This window comes from Lepus europaeus, chromosome 2, assembly GCF_033115175.1.
Source record: "Lepus europaeus isolate LE1 chromosome 2, mLepTim1.pri, whole genome shotgun sequence".
Lineage (NCBI taxonomy): Eukaryota > Metazoa > Chordata > Mammalia > Lagomorpha > Leporidae > Lepus > Lepus europaeus.
In genome coordinates this window covers 168,701,375-168,719,429 of record NC_084828.1, presented here as the reverse complement: position 1 = coordinate 168,719,429, position 18,055 = coordinate 168,701,375, and the positions used below count along the sequence as shown (strand labels likewise).

Sequence of the window (18,055 nt, the reverse complement as noted above, 5' to 3'; positions counted from 1 at the left end):
CCAAGCGCTTGGACCACCTTCTACTGCTTTCCCAGGCCACAGCAGAGAGCTGGATGGGGAGTGGAGCAGCCGGGACTTGAACTGGCGCCCATATGGGATGCCGGCACTGCAGGTGGCTGCCTTACCCACTATGCCACAGTGCTGGCCCCGGCCCCTGCCCAGGTAGTCCTGTTGTGAGTTTTGCTGTTGTCATTTATTCAGGGACACAACCACTGCTCCATCCGTCCCAGAAGTAGCTCCATGGAAGCGTCTAGAGCGGAACCACGTGAAAGGCTGGCAAGCCAGGGAGGGGTCAGGCGGGGAATGCCCCCAAGGGAGCTGACTGTACTGCACCTGCTGATTGTCTGAAGCGTTGCGTTCTTGAATTGCAGCTCCTTCGCACAGGGCTCACCCCTCACCCATCACCTTTGGCCTTCACACGGGTGTGACCCCTTTCGTAGTTACAGCTTAGAAACTTCCAGGGTGCAGTGGATATTTTTTAAAAAAATTGTCAGTGGGGCCGAGTGCGCGAGTGGAGCCTTGGGTTCGCAGGCGCCAGGTGCTCCGCGACCACAAAGGGTAGGTCTGACCTCACGTGCCCATCAGGGTTGGGGACGGGTGTGGGGCCCGCGAGTGGCGTGGCGCACGCATTTACACAAGCAGCCGAGTTGGTCCCCCGCGCCCCCGTATTTGCCGTCACACGCGGGGGCAGCTCACCTGTGTCCGCCCCGGTCCCCAGCCCGGCGGGCGGAGCCGCAGGGCCTCCCGGCCGCTCTGCGCGCTCCGCCGCGGGAGCCAGACTTCCAGGGTGTGCGTACGTGCCTGGGCCAGGCGTGTGTGCGGAAGACGGAGGGAGAGGGAGAGAGAGAGAGAGAGGGAGCGCGCGGTGTCCCCGGGTCAGGCCGGGCGGGTCCATATCCGGGTGGACCCAGTGGGTGGGGCCGCCCCTCCCCCGGGCCCCGAGGTGGGCTGGGGGCGGGGAGCGCCGCGCCGAGATTCCCTCTCGCCCCTTCGGCTCCGAGAGGGACAGGGCGTGGAATCGGGGCGTGCCCACCTGGCAGCTCGGCCCCGAGCGGCCGCGCGCACGCCGAGGGAGCGGAGGAGGGACCCGCAGGGCGCCAGCCGGAGCGGCCCTGGGCCCCCAACTTGCTGGGGCAACTAGTGCGGAGGGAGGGGCGGCGCCGGGAGGAGGGGCGGCCGCGGCTGCTTCCAGCCCCGCTGGCTTCCTCCCCGGCTCTCCCCTTCGCCGCCTCCTCCTCTTCCTCCTGTGTGAGTCAGGCGTTTCCCGGGGATCCGGAGCAGCCACGCGCGGCCCGGGCGCCCGGAGCAGCAGCAGCAGCCGCCACCGCCGCCGTGCCGGGGCCGCCACCGCGGCGGGCACCCGCGTCCCGGGCGCGCACGGACCATGGAGAGGGCGGCCCAGGGCGCGGACGGCGGCGGGGGCAGCAACAGCAGCAGCCGCAGCAGCAGCCGCGCCACCTCGGCCGGCTCCTCGCCCTCCTGCTCCCTGGCGGGCCGGGGGGTCTCCGGCCGGGCGGCGGCGGCCGGGCTGGGCGGCGGGGGCAGCCGCAGCAGCCCGGGCTCGGTGGCGGCTAGCCCGTCCGGAGGAGGCGGCCGCCGGCGGGAGCCGGCACTCGAGGGCGTGCTCAGCAAATACACCAACCTCCTCCAGGGCTGGCAGAACAGGTAACGCGCCCCCCGCGCGCCGCTCGGGGCGCGAGAGTGCGCGCGCGCGCCGGTGCCACCCGCGAGCCGGGGGGCTGCTCCGCACCCGCGGGCCGTGTCTGCGCCCCTTGCTCCCCGCAAGTGTGGCGGCCGGGGTGGGGCGCTCGGTGAGCCCACCCCGGGGCCGCAGCGCAGTGGCGGGGAGGAGGGCTAGAGCCCGCGGGGACTGGAGTGGCCCCCGTGCCCTGCGTGCCGGCGGGCTCCCGCAGCCCTAAAGAGCGGCGGAGGGGGGCAGAGCGGCGTGCTTTGTGCCCTGCGGGGAAGGCTCGGGTCACAGCAGCCTGTCTCCGTGACACAGTTTTCCGGAAACTTTGGTGTTGGAAGTCCAGCAGCACTGACCGCAGATATGCTGGCCCGTGCGCCCTCCGGGGTGGGTGGACGGCCCCTTCCCCAGTTTGCGGCTTGCCCGGCGACGCAAATTTTGTACAAGAAAAAAACATCACTCTCTTCCCTTTCCAAACGGGCAGTGGCCGTTTTAATTGTTGTCAGTTTCCCCTTAGGTGCCTGGCACGTTTCTTGCTCACTCTCCCCTCTCCCTGCACGGTAGGGCAGCCTGGTTCCGAACTCACGGAAAAGTGGGGCTGCCGGGGAAGAGGCTCTGGGGATGACGGAGATGACGGCGGCGCCCGGACTGCGATGGGAACAGATGGGGCACTGCTGTTGCTTATCGCTCTGGGTTTCAGAAAGAAGCCAGAGGCACCACATAGGCCCCCCTCTACCCTGCCCCCCCACCCGCGGCAAGAAGGGTAGGGTCAGGCTTGCTGGAGAGAGGTTTGTGGGATCTTCCGCTCTGCCTTTAATAACCACCAGATCCTCATAGATCCGGGCCCTTACTGATGCTGGTGGGCCCCGAACCCCCCCCCCCCCCCACCTTGGAGAAGTCCAGCTTCTGTGCCTGCTGGGCGGACTTGACCCCTTGGTCATCTCTTCCTGGAGGCTGTGGGGGAAAGGTGGGGGTTGCGCCCCGCTGAAGCCTAGCAGTCATTTACAGGACGCTGGGCGTGGGGGGAAGGTGGCGTGGCCGGTGTGGAGACAGAGTTGATTCTGTGCGAATGTTCTCCGTGGAGAACTTTCCTACTCCCCTGGGTTTCCTTGGCCATCGGGAACTATGGCAGTGGAAGTTGCACTTTGAAATCTTTTATGTCTTGAAACAGCTCTGGTGTCAGCCCTCGCCTCTCTCCCCTTCTGCCTTCAACTGACAGCTGGAAAAACAACCAAAACCAGGTGGAGTGTGTAGGGGGAGAGGAGGGAGATGCCCACCCCTGGTTTTGGTTCTTGGTACCTGTGTCTTGTGAGTGGCACTTGGAGATGGCTTTGCGTCGCTGGGTCACGTGAAATGCGGTTCCTTCCCATGGCCAAAGAGGCCATAAGGGCATTGACCTTGGATTACGGTTATTGTACTTGCTTGGGGACAGAGTTTACCTGCAGTGTGAATTAAAGGATTTGTCCGTTGGAGTGGATTTAGGAGGAATTGGAGTGGTGCTCGCTGGTGCAATTTAAAACCCGCTGCGAGGTTTAGGTTGGAAGCAAGGCTGAGAAGAGGCAGGATTCATAAACCAACCTACCTGATTGCAGCTGCCCAGGTGCGGTGTGGCGTCCTGTGCGCAGCGAGCATGCCCACGTGAAATCCCGCCTTCATCGAGTTGGGATTGACAGCTGTCTGCCAGCGGCCTCGCCACAGCCCCATGGTATTTCGAGCTGACCTCAGGCTCCAAAAGCGGCGCCTCTAATGGACGGCGGCTCGGAGCCGGAGTTGACATTTCCACACCGTGTTCTCTGGACTGCGCGCGCGTGTCCATTAGTGGTCTGGGAGGATTTATGACGACTCTGTGCTGGCACTCGGCTCCCTGCTCTCGTGGTCTTGTGGAGGGAGAGCAGAGTCAGTGAGAAGGCAGAAGGTAGCAGCCTTGGGGGTGTGGTCGTGTAGCCAGAGGCTGTTTTACTGAGCAGTTACTGTGTGCCAGTTGTAGGGGCTGGAGGCGCTTCAGGGAGCACCACGCTTGGTGTCGTCTCAGGAAGCAGCGGAGAGGGAGAACACAAGGAAAGAGCGAACACCCCTGCTGGGGTCTGGGACTTCCCTGGTGTTGACCCGGGGGCGGAGTCCCAGGGGGCGATGTAGCCCCAGCCCCAGAGGGTTTTTTTAAAAAAATTATTTATTTATTCAAAAGATGGAATTACAGACAGGGAGAGGTAGAGGCAAAGAAACAGAAGTCTTCCATCTGCTGGTTCACCACCCCCCAAGTGGCTGCAACAGCTTCATCCGGGTCTCCCACTTGGGTGAAGAGGCCCAAGCACTTGGACCATCTGCTGCTGCTTGCCCAGGTGCACCAGCAGGGAGCTGGATTGGAAGTGGAGCAGCCAGGACTCCAGCCAGCATCCATATGGGATGCTGGATCACAGGCGGCGGCTTTACCCGCTACGCTACAGCGCTGTTTTCTCCAGTGTTGTAGATGCTTAAAATATTTCAGAGGTTGGTGTTGTGTTGTTGTGGGCTAAGCCGCAGCTTCCGATGCCGGCATCCCATAAACAAGTGCTGGTTCGACTCCTGCTCAGCTCCGGAACCAGCTCCCTGCTAATGCACCTGGGAAGGCGGCGGATGGTGGCCCAAGAGCTTGGGCCCCTGCACCCATGTGGAGACCTGGTTTGAATTCCTGATTCCTGCCTTCAGACTTGGCTGTCGGGGAGTGAACCAGCAGATGGAAAGTCTTTCTTTGTCTCTCCCTCTCTCTCTGTCACTCTTTCAAATAAGTAGGAAAATATTAATAAAGAGAATGTTCCAGGTACAATAGTATTGTTTATATTTACACATGATACTAATAGGTAAATATAAGAGCTATGAAATTCCCCAAAGTGGCAAGTGCTCTGAAGGTTAAAGAAAAAAGGTGATGAGATACACAAGGGGCCGGCGCTGTGGCGCAGCAGGTTAATGCCCTGGCTTGAAGTGCTGGCATCCCATATCAGCGCCGGTTCAAGACCCGTGCTCCACTTCTTGTCCAGCTCTCTGCTATGGCCCTGGAAAGCAGTAGAAGATGGCCCAAGTCCTTGGGCCCCTGCACCCACGTGGGAGACCAGAAAGAAGCTTCTGGCTCCTGGCTTCGGATTGGCCCAGCTCTGGTTGTTGTGGCCATCTGGGGAGTGAACCATCAGATGAAAGACCTCTCTTCTCTTTGTGTAACTCTTTCAAATAAATAAATAAATCTTAAAAAAAAAAAGAGAGAGAGATACAGAAAAGTATTTGTGGGAGTGATTTTAGGTGTGGCTCTAGTCTCTTTGCTGTTATTCACATTTTAATTGAGGGCACTGTCTTATCACCCATTTGTTTTTAGTTTTTGTAGGGAGTGAACCTGGAGGAGAGTAAACTAATTCCAAGAACACAGGGAGGCAGGCTGGTGCCGGCGTGTTAGGGGTCAGCGGAAGAATTTCAGACTCTGTTCTGGTTGCCTGGTGGATTTTATTTGATTTTTGTTAAAGGCTTATTTATTTATTTATATCTGAAAGTCAGAGTTAATATATAGAGAGGGAGATACAGAGAGAGGGAGAGGGAGAGAGATCTATCCGCTGGCTCCCTCCCCAGATGGCCGCAGTAGCTTGAGCTGGGCCAGGCCAAAGCCAGGAGCCAGGAGCTGTATCCAAGTCTCCCAGTGGGTGGCAGGGGCCCAAGGACTTGATCCATCTGCTTTTTCCCAGGCAGTTAGCCGGGAGCTGGATTGGAAGTGGAGCAGCTGGGACTTGAACTGGTGCCCATATGGGAAGTTGATGTTTAAGGCGGCTGCTTTTTTTTTTTCTTTTCTTTTCTTTTTTTTTTTTTTTGACAGGCAGAGTGGATAGTGAGAGAGAGAGAGACAGAGAGAAAGGTCTTCCTTTTTGCCGTTGGTTCACCCTCCAATAGCCGCTGCGGCTGGCGCATCGTGCTGATCCGAAGCCAGGAGCCAGGTGCTTCTCCTGGTCTCCCATGCGGGTGCAGGGCCCAAGCACTTGGGCCATCCTCCACTGCCTTCCCGGGCCATAGCAGAGAGCTGGCCTGGAAGAGGGGCAACTGGGACAGAACCGGCACCCCAACCGGGACTAGAACCCGGTGTGCCAGCGCCGCAAGGCGGAGGATTAGCCTGTTAAGCCACAGCGCCGGCCTTTTCTTTTTCTTAAAAATTTATTTATTATTTATTTTGAAAGAGTTGGAGAGAGAGAGGGAGAGATAGATAAAGAGAGAGATCGATCTTCCATCCACTGGGTCACATCCCCCCCCCCCCCCCCCCCCCGATGACTGCAAAGGCCAACACTGGGCCAGACCAAAGTCAGGAGCCAAGAACTTCATCCAGCTCCCTGGTGTGGGTGCAGGGCCCAAGCTCTTGAGCTACCCTCCACTGCTTTTCCCAGGCTGAATTGGAAGTGGAGTAGCCAGGACTTGAAGCAGTGCCCATGTGGGATGCCAGTGTCACAGGCCATGGCTTTACCCGCCACACCACAATGCTGGCTGGCCCAGTTTTTTTTTTTTTAATTGCTATTTTCATTTCTGTTTATTTTCAAATGAAATATATTTCTTTTTTCATTTGAGAGAGCAAGCTCTGTCTCCCCCATCTTCTGACTTAACTTCCCTAAAGCCCACGATAGCTGAGGCTGAGCTGGGATAGGAGCTGGGACCCATGAGCTCTGGGTCTCCTACATGGGAGGCAAGAACCTGGTTAACCTGAGCCATTGCTTGTTGCCACCTGGGTCTACAGATAGCAGGGTGCTGGAGTCATGAGCCAGAACCAGGAACTGAACCCAGATACTCAGATGTGGAATGTGGATATCTTAACTGCGAGGCTTAGACGCTTGCGTGGTCTAATTTGTGCTTTAAAGAGTTCACTCTGGGGTGGGTATTTGGCTCAGCAGTTAGGACCACTTGAGATGCCTGCGTCCCGTGTCAGCGTGCCAGGGTTCAAGTCTTGGCTCTGCTCCCGAGCCCAGCTTCTGTTGATGCACACCTGGGAAGCAGTGGGGGTGGGTCCCTGCCACACAGATAGGAGACCCAGATCGGGTTCCTGCTTCCTGGCTTCGGCCTGGCCCAGACCCGGCTCTTGTGGATGTCTGGGGAGTGAACCAGCGGATGGGAGATCTCTGTCTGTCTCTGCCTTTCAAAGAAAGAATGGAAGAAATAAAATTTGAAAACATTAAAAAAAACCATAAAAATAGAGTTCACTCTGGTTGCTGTGTGGAGATGCGATTCTCCAGGGCAGAGTGCGAAGCAGGGAGCAGTTACTGCCCAGTGCAACCTGCAACCAGTGCCCACCTGCAACCTCAACTTGCAGGTGCGTGAGGCCTGGAGGCTGAGGGGCTGTGGTGGAGACGAGGCCTGGAGGCTGAGAGGCTGTGGTGGAGACGAGGATCCCAGGAACGAGTGTGGGTGGGCTTAGGCTGTGGAACCACGTGTGTTACACCTGGTAAGGAGTTGGCCAGTTTTGCTCTTTTTTCTGGGGAAATGTCCTTTTTTTTTTTTAAAAAAAGGCTTATTTATTTATTTATTTATTTGAAAAGCAGAGTTACAGAGAAAGAGAGAGAGAGAGAGGTCTTCCATCCACTGGTTCACTTCCCAGATGGCTGCAATGGCTGGAGCTGGGCCAGGCCAAAGCCAGGAGCCAGGAGCTTCTTCTGGGTCTCCCATATGGGTACAGGGGCCCAGGACTTGGGCCATCTTCTGCTGCTTTCCCAGGCATATTAGCGGGGATCTGGACCAGAAGTGGAGCAGCTGGGACTTGAACCGGTGCCCCTATGGGATGCAGTGGCTTTACCTGCTGCCCTACAAGCTGGCTCCCAAGTGGAACTGCTCTGGGGTTGCCCATAAACATCAGGTATTTAAGGAAGTACTTTCTCCCTGGCTCTAGGCATTGCTGTGTAGACATTGGAGGCTGTTCGCTGCCATTCGGGTGTTGTTAATTGCAGAGGATTGGATATGGTGTTAGGGAACCGGCCTGCATTCGTCTTTGGTTTGGTGGTTGGTAGGGATGTAACGGCTCAGTAACACCTGGACAGGCAGAGCTTGAGTGGACTAAGGCGGGCCGACGTTGGCAGAAGGAGTACCCCGAGTCCACCGTGGGCGCCTCCTGTGGAGGTGACGGTACGTTCAGATGCCACTGTCAGCGCTTAGCACGTGTGTGAGCCCGGGCCCCAGCCCTTTGTGTCTCACAGCTGCCTGGGGAAGCGATGCCACTCTTCTCCTTAGGTCAAGGGGAGGAGTAAGTGAGACTCCTGGCTTGCGAGGGACAGACTAGTGCAATGCGGGAGGTGGGGACGCGGCAGCTGTCATGGGACCTTCAGTGTGTCCCTTCTATCCTCTTGTGGTCCTTGAAATTCTTGGATTTGATTCTTTAAAAAATATTTTATTATTTGAAAGGCAGGGCTATGGAGAGAGATAGAGACACAGAGAGGTCTTCTATCCACTGGTTCACTCCCCAAATGGCCACAACGACCAGGGCTGGTCTAGGTTGAAGTCAGGAGCCAGGAGCTTCCTCTGCATCTTCCATGTGGGTGCAGGGGTCCAAAGACTTGGGCCATCCTCTGCTGTTTTCTCAGGTGCATTAGCAGGGAGCTGGGTTGGAAGTGGAGCAGCCGGGACTCGAACCAGCACCCAGATGGGATGCTGGCACTGCAGGATAGGGGTTTAACCTGCTGCGCCATAGTGATGGCCCCCTGGATTTGATTTTTGAGTGCTGTGGTGTCCCTGAGACCTCTTTAGCATAATTATCACCAAGCTCTCTGGGGGCGAGATGGTGACTTCGGGGCTGAAGGCATCCCCTGGCCTCCCCTTCCTCTCTCTGCTGTCCCCACTTTATTTTTCTCCCTGACCCTGGCTGCCGGCTCCAGATTTTCCTTAACTTCGTGCACTAGAACGTAAACTCCCCCAGGATGGAGAATTCTGTCTGGTCACTGCTGTGTCCCGTGTGGAGAGCAGGGGCTGGCATGCGTATTGTTGAATAGATAAGAAAATGAACAAGCGACACAGAGGAATTCAAGCCAGGGCTTAGTTCTACCTTGGCCAATGCCGGCTGCTGTGAACATTGGGCTTCGTGCTTTTGCACCTGCTGGCCACCTTGTCCGGGTGCTGGTATGTTTATCACTTGCTCTGTTGTCTGTAACTCTCAGTCTTTGTCTCGTGGGGTGTGGAGTCTGACTCGTGATAAGAAGACCTGGCTGCAACCCGCAGTGTGGGCTGCTCATGACCAAATGCCCAGGGACTTGCTTTTGACTCCATTTGGATTAACACTCTGTGTAGCTTCCAGCATTTGGGGGCCACCTGTCCCATTTAACAAAGTCAATCCGATCTGGGAGTGTGTATTACCTTTTCAAACCCTACTGAGTTAAAGGGAGTGTCTTTTCCCCCCAGTAACTGTAGAGGCGATTAGTGTTACCAGGGTTGAAAATCACCCACCCTGGGGTTTATGCCTGCACCTGTGTGTGCAGAGGGCGTCTTTGCACGTCCCGCCCTGGGGCTGCCTGGCTGTTCTGAGGCTGGCCACTCCAGCCCTTTAGGGGTGGGCCCGGGATTGCTTCATTGATGGTGATAATGAAGGGATGGTTGCCTGGGTTACAAAGCTGGGTGCTGTAAGATGCACTCACTTACGGTTTGAAATATTTATTGGGCACCTTCTTTGCATTAACCTGAGATCTGGCCGCCTCTGGTTTTAAAATGTGTGAAGAACACACGTTGGAAAAGATTTATGTCCACAGGGTCACTGTGGCTTTTCCTGGGTTGGCGGGGTGGTGGGTGATTTTTATTTTCTCCCTTTCTCTTTTCCTAAGGTGAACGTAGGGCCATTTCTCAGTTTGAAAAAGGCAGAGAAAAGATGCTCTGGACTGTTGTCATTGTTTTGGACCGGCTGGGTTTTGGACGTGAATTTGACGCCAACTCTGAGTGCACAGAGTTTGGTGACTTCTCACGGTGGAGCATGCCTGTATCGGGGAACAGCCGCCAGCCCCTCCCATCCCACACGCTCACCTGCCTTCCCCCGTGAAGTGTTCCTCTTCATACCGCAGTGCCTGGATGGGCTGCCTTCTCCTTGAACTTGGCGTCACGTGCTGTGCCATCCTTGTTACGTTGTGAGGCACCGTGCTGCCTTGTACAGTGGCTGTCCGTTTTCTCTCCTCTGTGGTATTCCCTGTATCAATGTGTTTAAATTCATTTAAATCTCCTGGAGCAACCAGGAGTTCCTCCTAGTTTTTTGGCCTGCCGGGAACCTGCTGGAACCTGTGTGGTGGATCACCAGTGGATGGATGATCTCTCTCTGCCTTTAAAATAAAATGAAAATCCAATTTAAAACAAGACTGGGATGAATTTGAGTGTTGATTAGGAGGCTCAGCTGGTGTTGTGAGAGCAGGGAGCGCAGGCAGAAGCAATCCGGGATGTGAGTCGTGTCCAGGGCTATGATGCTCTAGGGGGAATCTGCATTTCTGGCTGCTGGCTGCTGCTGGCGTCCTGGGCCCATAGCTGCTCTCTGCTCCCTTGGCCTCCACCCCCATTTTTAAGTGTATCACATCTGTCTTCCTCCCTTGGAGAAATCATGTGGGTGCCTTTGAGACCCACCCAGGTGGTCCGGGGCAATCTTCTGAAGACTTTTTTTTTTTTTAAGATTTATTTTATTCATTTGAAAGACAGAGTTACAAAGAGAGAAGTAGAGAGAGAGAGAGAGAGGTAGAGAGAGAAAGAGAGAGAGGTCTTCCATCCACTGGTTAACTTCCCCAAATGGCTGCAATGGCCATTTGTGTCTCCCATGTGGGTGCAGGGGCCCAAGCACTTGGGCCGTCCTCTGCTGCTTTCCCAGGCGCACTAGCAGGGAGCTGGATCAGAAGTGGGGCAACCAGGACTTGAACACCAGTATGGGATGGCGGCACTGCAGGCTGGGGCTTTAACTTGCCGTGCCGCAGCGCTGGCCCCCGGAAGACCTTTAACTTCATCACATCCTCCACTTGGCAAAGACTTTGCCATGCGAAGCAGCAGTCCAGGGATGAGGATGTAGGTATTGTCGGGCAGGGAGCCTTGGGCAGATGCCCATGGAGCCATGGTTCCAGGCTGGTTCTTAAGATCTCGCCCTTCCCCCAGCCGCCTTTCCCACCCTTCCATGGTTACCATGGTGACCAGCATCTTTTGCTGTCATGCCTGTGGGTGGGCTTGTTCATCTGTCTAGTAGATAGGCCCCCCACCCCTGTTGGGGGGAGGTGGTAGAAGGCTGGCAGGTGGCGCTGTGAAGGGACCCTGTTTCTGATGCCTGTGGGGAAATCTAATTCCTTTCCCTGGAAAATCAGAGTTTCTTTGGAGGTTTCTTTAAATCCTGTTGAGCAATCAGTTTTAGAAATATGCAGGTAGCATTTGGTGCTTTCCATTTTATCATCACCACGTCATTGGCCTGAGGACTTCACCACCAGTATAACTACTAAGTGCAAGGGTCTCAGGTGCGCTGTTGCTCGGGTTGCGACATTTGTTTCCATCCTGTAACTGCTGCTCCAAGGGTGCCAGGTGTTTGCGCCCCACCCACCTAGGAAGCTGCTTCGTGCGTCTCTCCAGCCAGTTCTCCTTCCCCCGCAGCCTCTTTGTGATTTGCTGCTGTGAATGAGTTCTTGCCTTTCCTATAGACGGAGCGGTACAGGAAGTCCTTTTTGGCGTTTGGGTAATGTTCAGAGGTTCATCCTTGCCGCTGTGCCTATAGGTAGTTTATAATTAGTTTCTTTTTGTTGAAGGATATTGCATCCTGTGTATGTATCACAGTTTGTCCACGCACCTGTAGATGGACATTTGGGTTGTTTGCAGTTTTGGGCTACTGCAAGTAAAGAATATGCCCGCCTGCCTGTCTTTCTTTCTTTTTCTTTCTCTCTCTCTCTCTCTCTTTCTTTCTCTCTCTCTCTCTTTCTTCTTTCTTTCTCTCTCTCTTTCTCCCTTCCTTCCTTTATTTCTTTTATTTATTTTATTTGAGAGTCAGAGAGCAAAGGACAGATCTTCCATCCGCTGATTCGCTCCCCAAATGGCCTCAACGGCCAGGGCTGGGCCAGGCTGAAGCCAGGAGCCTGGAACTCTGGGTCTCCCAGTGGATGCCAGGGACCCAAGGAGTTGAGCCATTATCCGCTGCCTTCCCAGTGCACTGGCGGGGAGCTGGATGGGAAGTGGAGCAGTAGGGACTCAAACCTCAAACTGGTTGCTCACGTGGGTTGCCGGTGTCACAGGCTTACCCCAGCGCGCTGCAGTGCCGGCCCCATCTCTTTCTCTTGCACACTGCCATCTGCCAGTTCACTCCTCCGGTGCCCACAACAGCTCTCTACCCCTCCAAAGAGACCAAAGCTGGATCCTGGGGACTCGGTTTGGGTCTCCCACACGAGTGGCAGGGACCTGACTACTTGAGGCATCTCCTGCTGCCTCCCAGAGTGTGCCTTTGAGCCAGGACTGGAGCCCAGGGAGTCTTGTATCTTAGGACAGTGAGTTACAGGGGCTTTGGGGTGCGTTGGGGGTGCATGGAGCATCTTTTAGGCCTGGGCCTCAGCAGCCCTGCAGGCCTGTCTCTGTGCTTCCCCACGGCGTGAGAACCCCGTGGCCTTGAACGGCTGGGACACAGAGACCACTGTGTCCGTTGGCTGCCTGGCTGGTGTCTCCATGGCGTCTGCTCACGGGGCCCTTGAGGGCTTTGGGAAGAAGCAGGTGATTTGGGGCTTTGTGCCCCCAAAGAAGGGTTGAAGCGATCTCGTGTTGAAAACAGGGGTGGCTTCTTGCAGCTCTGCCGGGCTCCCACTGATGGGATTTGGGGCCAGGCCAAGACAAGATTAAGAAGAACACCATCCAGAATTTGATTTTTGATAACTCAGCCTGGATCGGCTGTGGTCACAGCCCAGAGAGAAGTGCTTCGTTTGTGTCTCCAGTCTCAATCATAACGATAAAATTAGGAAGCACTGGGCGCCCTCCCCTGTTCCAAGTCTGCTCCTTGAAGGTCAAAGGCGGCCGGCAGCCCGGGGTGCCTCTTTCTCCTTGGGTGGTTGTTTTTCCGAGGCGGTTTGCTTCTCTGTGCTTTCATCCCTTTCCGTAAATCTATTGATGAAAACCCAGCGAGATGCAAGGCAGGCCCACATCAGTGTTTTAGCGACTCTCTTCCGGGATGTTTTAAGTGGTTTTCTGCAGCGCCAGTCACGTGGCCAGTGAAAGATGCCGTGAGGGGGGCCTGGGCTCGGGGAGCCTCCCGGGCAGGGCTGGGGTTCAGGTTTTTCTCTGTGGTGGGGAGGGCACGGGCTGGACCTGGACCCTGTGTTGGGTCGGGTGGGGTAGGTGACAGAGACAGACGCCCCTGGGCTGCTCACAGCAAGCCCGTGCCGTCCAGTGGCTTACCTGGGCCTTGCTGGCTGAGTGGAATCTGCACAGAATCAAGAGTGAGCTGTGGCACCCTCCCCCAGACCCACCATGGAGTGTTGCCCCCTCCCCCACACTTGTTGAGCACCTTTGCTGTATTTGCCCAGGACCGTGTGAGAGGCAGGAGACCTGGGAGGGAGAAGCTGCGTGTGACCTGCTTTGTATCGCAGGGTTGGGCTGAGCTGTGAGGGGCCCACGGGGAACTGGTGCAGGCTCTGTGGGCTGCACGGTCTCCATGGCAACTGTGCGAGTGGGTGGGGCCGCGTTCCAGTAAAGCTTAATTGACAGGACAGGCGGAGGGCTGGGGACCCCGGGAGCCCTGACGCAAGGGCTGCCTTCATGGGGCAGCTTAGCCTGGAGCCTGAGGTCCCGGAGCCTGGGTTTGGACCCATCTCTGGTCTTCAGTGTTTAACTGTGCACCCTTGGACCAACCGCTTAACCTCTCTGCCCCTGGGTCTCCATCCGTGAAATGGGTGTAACGTCGTGTCCGTGGGTTGCTGGGGTTGACTGAGAAGCTGTGTGTAAAGGGACAGTGGCCAGTACACACAAAGCACCTGAATGTGTCAAAGGACAAAATCGCCACGATTTAAAGACTTTTTAAAAAGGTGGATTTATGTATTTGAAAGGGAGTGTTAGATTTTCTGTCCTCTAATTCGTTGTCCAAATAGCTGCAACAGCTGGGTCTGGGCCAGGCTGAAACCTGGGGCCCGGAACTGTAGCTGGGTCTCCCACGTGGGTGCAGGGGCCCAAGCACTTGGGCCATCCTCCACTGCTTTCCCAGGCGCATTAGCAGGGAGCTGGATTGGAAGTGGAGCAGCCGGGACTTGAACCTGCACCCCGATGTGGGATGCTGGTGTCACAGGCAGCGGCTTAACTGGCCACACACCATAATGCCAGCCCCAATTTAAAGATTGAAATAGGCTTTTTTTTTCAAATCTAGAATCAGATAACACTTCATTAATAAAATAGAGTAAGTTTCTATGAACTGAACAGGAGAGTTCGGTTCTATGGATGGAAGACAGAAATACGTGGATTTATCACTTCAAGATTACTTTGCCTTGGGGCTAGCGCTGTGGCCTAGTGGGTAAAGCCACTGCCTGCAGTGCTGGCATCCCTTATGGGAAGTGGTTCGAGTCCCGGATACTTCACTTCCGATCCAGCTCTCTGCTATGGCCTGGGAAAGCAGTGGGAGATGGCCTAAGTCCTTGAGCCCCTGCACCCATGTGGGAGACCAGAAGAAGCTCCTGGCTTCAGATTAGCCCAGCTCTGTCCATTGCAGCCATTTGGGTAGTGAACCAGCAGATGGAAGACCCCCCCCCCCCCTCCCCCAGCCTCTGTCTGTCTGTAACTCTGCCTTTCAAATAAATAAAAAATAAATAAATCTTAAAAAAAGAGAAAAGAAAAGAAAGAAAAGAAAAGATTGCTTTGCCTCGTCAGGGGCTTGAGTTTCTGTTTTTGTGTGCGGATTAGGGGGAGGTGAGGCTGCCTGTTTGGGAGATGTGGCTGGCATTCCGGCAGTCCTAGTTTTTCTCAAGTCACATGTAGAGTTTAATGCCAGCGTGAGTGGCTCTGTTTTGACTCTTAGCCCATTCCTGGTCTGGCTGAAAGGCCTGTGAGAGCATTTCGGGCATGGAAAGCCAAGACTCTGTAGCAAAAAAATGTCCTACACGGAGGATCTCTGGAAAGAGAGGGCCATCCAGGAAGGATGTACTCTTCCCTGAAGGGAGGAGAGAACTTCCACTTTGCTTATGGCCCCCCAGGTGGGTGCAGGGCCCAAGCACTTGGGCATCATTCGCTGGTTTCCCAGGCCATTAGCAGGGTGTTGGACTGGAAGTGGAGCAGCCGGGACTTGAACCATTGCCCGGGTGGGACGCCAGTGTTGCAGGCGGTGGCTTTACCCGCTACACCACAGCCCCGGGCTCTGACACCTGCTTTGGAGGACGTTGCGGATCACAGCCTGGACGGCCGCGCTCTGGGGTCTCCCGTGGGGGCTGGTCTGCGGCAGGCCACGGCTCGCAGTCAAGTGGGACCCTGTTCCCTGCAGGTGTCTCCCCGTTTTCAGACACTGAGTTGCCAGGGTAGTGAGCTGTGAGGCCGGGATTGGTCAGACCCTGGGGCCTGCTTTCTCCCAGGCCCTCTGGGAAGGCCCGGGAGATCCTCCACCCTTCATTTTCCAGATGGGATCAGGAGGGCTTGGCCTGGGGCAGACCCCCACCGGCTCCTGCCACTGTCCGCTCTCTGCCGTGGTCCCCCTTCCCCCGTCCCCGATCCACAGCCATCCCAGAGCGGGGACCCCGGGTGTAATCAGTGATTTTGTGGCCTTCCCAGGGCCGGCCTGGCCTTCTCTGAGTGGGTGGCGGTCAGAAGCCCTTCCTGGTTCAGGCCTGTGTGATTCGAGCTTCCTTTGCCAACCTCTCTCCCTTCTGGCCGGAGCGTCCGTGGCTGCCCTGGTCTGGCCTGGCCTTTCGCCCCCCAGGGCTTGTGAAGATTGGTCAGCAGCGCCAGGTGACCCTGGATCGACAGCAAGGCCTCCTGGTGCGTTAGCCTCCCGAGTGTGGACTTTGGCTGAGACGGGATCCTGTGTTGCCAGCACGCGCTTTGCCTCTGGGGTTCCTGTGTGTCTGGGTTCCGCCCTATTACCAATGCCTTAAGCATGGGCCTCCTGACCCCGTGGCTGAGCACACGGCGCACAGCTGCTGCGCGTGCGTCTTCCCGCTGACTCCCTGGGCGCCCGGCCCCCGGTCGCTGGATGGATTCAGTGCTGTCCGTGGTCCAGCATTCCACAGCGCCAGTGTCTGGAGCGATTTGTTTGAGCTTTAACTGATGGCTGCCCTTTCTTTGAGAAATCTGCAGCTGGAACTTTGGCTCTGAGGACACTGTAGCCCTTGGACAGTTTCTTAGTTAACTTGGAGTTTCCTTTAACTGAAATTTTTCTGGCAAACGTCACTTTTCATGATTCCTTGGGAGGCAGCCAAAATTCAGGAACCTCGGGTTTTAAAGCCAAAATTTCATACTGAGTTTTTTCTTTTTTCCCTCAGACTGAGCCTCATAGGTGTTTTTAGGGATTAGACGCGCAGATATGGTTAAGAGAATCTCCGTAACGGAGGGCTGAACTGTGAATGGGAAATCAAGTTTCGGTCTAGATGCGCTTCTTTTTCGGACGGCAAAGCGTGCCCTGATTGATGCTGCCCACTGCCGGTGTCCTGGTGCAGCTGTCAGCATTTCTGTGTGCCGTCCAGCACCGCGGTGACACTGGCGTCTTTAGTGGTTTTTGAATGGTTTTGTTTCCCTCTTTATTTCTGCTGCGTTACTTAATTGAAAACTTTATATGTTCTCTCTTGTCACAACTAAAGTAACTTGTGACCTGATGTGTTTCCCTCTTCTAAGTGTTATGATGATTGGCAAAGATCTGTAGGTCTAGGGGCCAGCACTGTGGCACAGAGGATAAAGCCACCGCCTGCAGTGCCGGCATCCCATATGGGCGCCAGTTTGAGTCCCGGCTGCTCCACATCCGATCCAGCTCTCTGCTGTGGCCTGGGAAAGACAGAAAATGGGCCAAGTCCTTGGGTCCCTTCACCCACGTGGGAGACCCAGAAGAAGCTCCTGGCTCTTGACTTTGGATGGGCGCAGCTCCAGCTGTTGCAGTCAGTTGGGGAGTGAACCAGTGGATGGAAGACCTCTCTCTCTCTCCCTCTCTCTCTCTCTCTCTCTCTGCCTCTGCCTGTCTGTAACTCTGCCTTTCAAATAAATAAATACATCTTTTTTAAAAACGAAAAAGATCTGTACATGGATAGCTGGGGTCGTTAGACAGGTTGAGTACCCCGTATCTGGAAGGCTTGGGACCTGGAAGGGTTTAGGAGATCTGACCCCTGCCTCCATTTGGGAACATTTGCATATACATAATGAGATATCTTGGCCATGGGATAGGACCAAGTCTAAGCATGAATTCACTCACCTAGCCCGAAGGTAATTTTAGAGTCCGTGTAGAGGTCACTTGTGGAATTTTCCACTTGTGATGTCATTTTGACACTCAAAAATTTGGGTTTCAGAGCATTTTGGATTTTCGGGTTAGGGATGCTCAAGCTGTAATGTATCTATGTTAATGAGGTTTTTTAAAAAAATATTTATCTATTTGAAAGGTGGAGTTACAGAGAGGCCAAGGGAGAGAGAGAGAGAGAGAGACAGAGAGAGAGAGAGAGAGAACCGGCACCCACACAGAATGCCAGCACCACAGATGGCTGCTTCACCTGCCACGCCACAGCACCGGCCCTTATGTTAATGATTTCATTTTTTAAAGATTTTATTTATTTATTTGAGAGGTAAAGTTACAGACAATGAGAGGGAGAGACAAAGAGAAAGGTCTTCCATCGGCTGCTTCACCCCCCAAATGGCTGCAACGGCTGGAGTTGGACCCATCTGAAGCCAGGAACCAGGACCTTCTGGGTCTCCCATGTGGGTGCAGGGGCCCGAGGACTTGGGTCATCCTCTACTGCTTTCCTAGGCCAGAGCAGAGAGCTGAATGGGAAGTGGAGTAGCCGGGACTTGAACCTGTGCCTATATGGGATGCTGGCACTGCAGGTGGAGGATTAACCTACTGCACCACAGCGCTGGCCCCTAATGATTTCATTTTTAAAAATTATTTATTTATTTATTTATTTGACAGGTAGAGTGGACAATGAGAGAGAGAGAGAGAGAAAGGTCTTCCTTTTCCGTTGGTTCACCCCTCAGTGGCTGCTGCGTCCGGCACACCGCGCTGATCCGAAGGCAGGATCCAGGTGCTTCTCCTGGTCTCCCATGGGGTACAGGGCCCAAGGACCTGGGCCATCCTCCACTGCACTCCCGGGCCATAGCAGAGAGCTGGCCTGGAAGAGGGGCAACCGGGACAGAATCCGGCGCCCTGACTGGGACTAGAACCTGGTGTGCCGGCGCCGCAGGCGGAGGATTAGTCTAGTGAGCCACGGTGCCGGCCATGATTTCATTTTAATATTTGTACAT

The 18,055-nt window shown here is 55.3% G+C and overlaps 1 protein-coding gene across 2 annotated transcripts in view; it reads left to right on the top strand.

The window, feature by feature from the left end:
* The first annotated feature begins 1,384 nt into the window (after nucleotides 1–1,384).
* OSBPL10 (oxysterol binding protein like 10) overlaps nucleotides 1,385–18,055 on the top strand; it is a 302,134-nt gene continuing 285,463 nt past the window's right edge. For both annotated transcript variants that reach the window (XM_062215708.1, XM_062215700.1), the window contains exon 1: nucleotides 1,385–1,665. In XM_062215708.1, coding sequence (XP_062071692.1) covers nucleotides 1,385–1,665 — 281 coding nt within the window. The remainder of the gene's footprint in view (nucleotides 1,666–18,055) is intronic.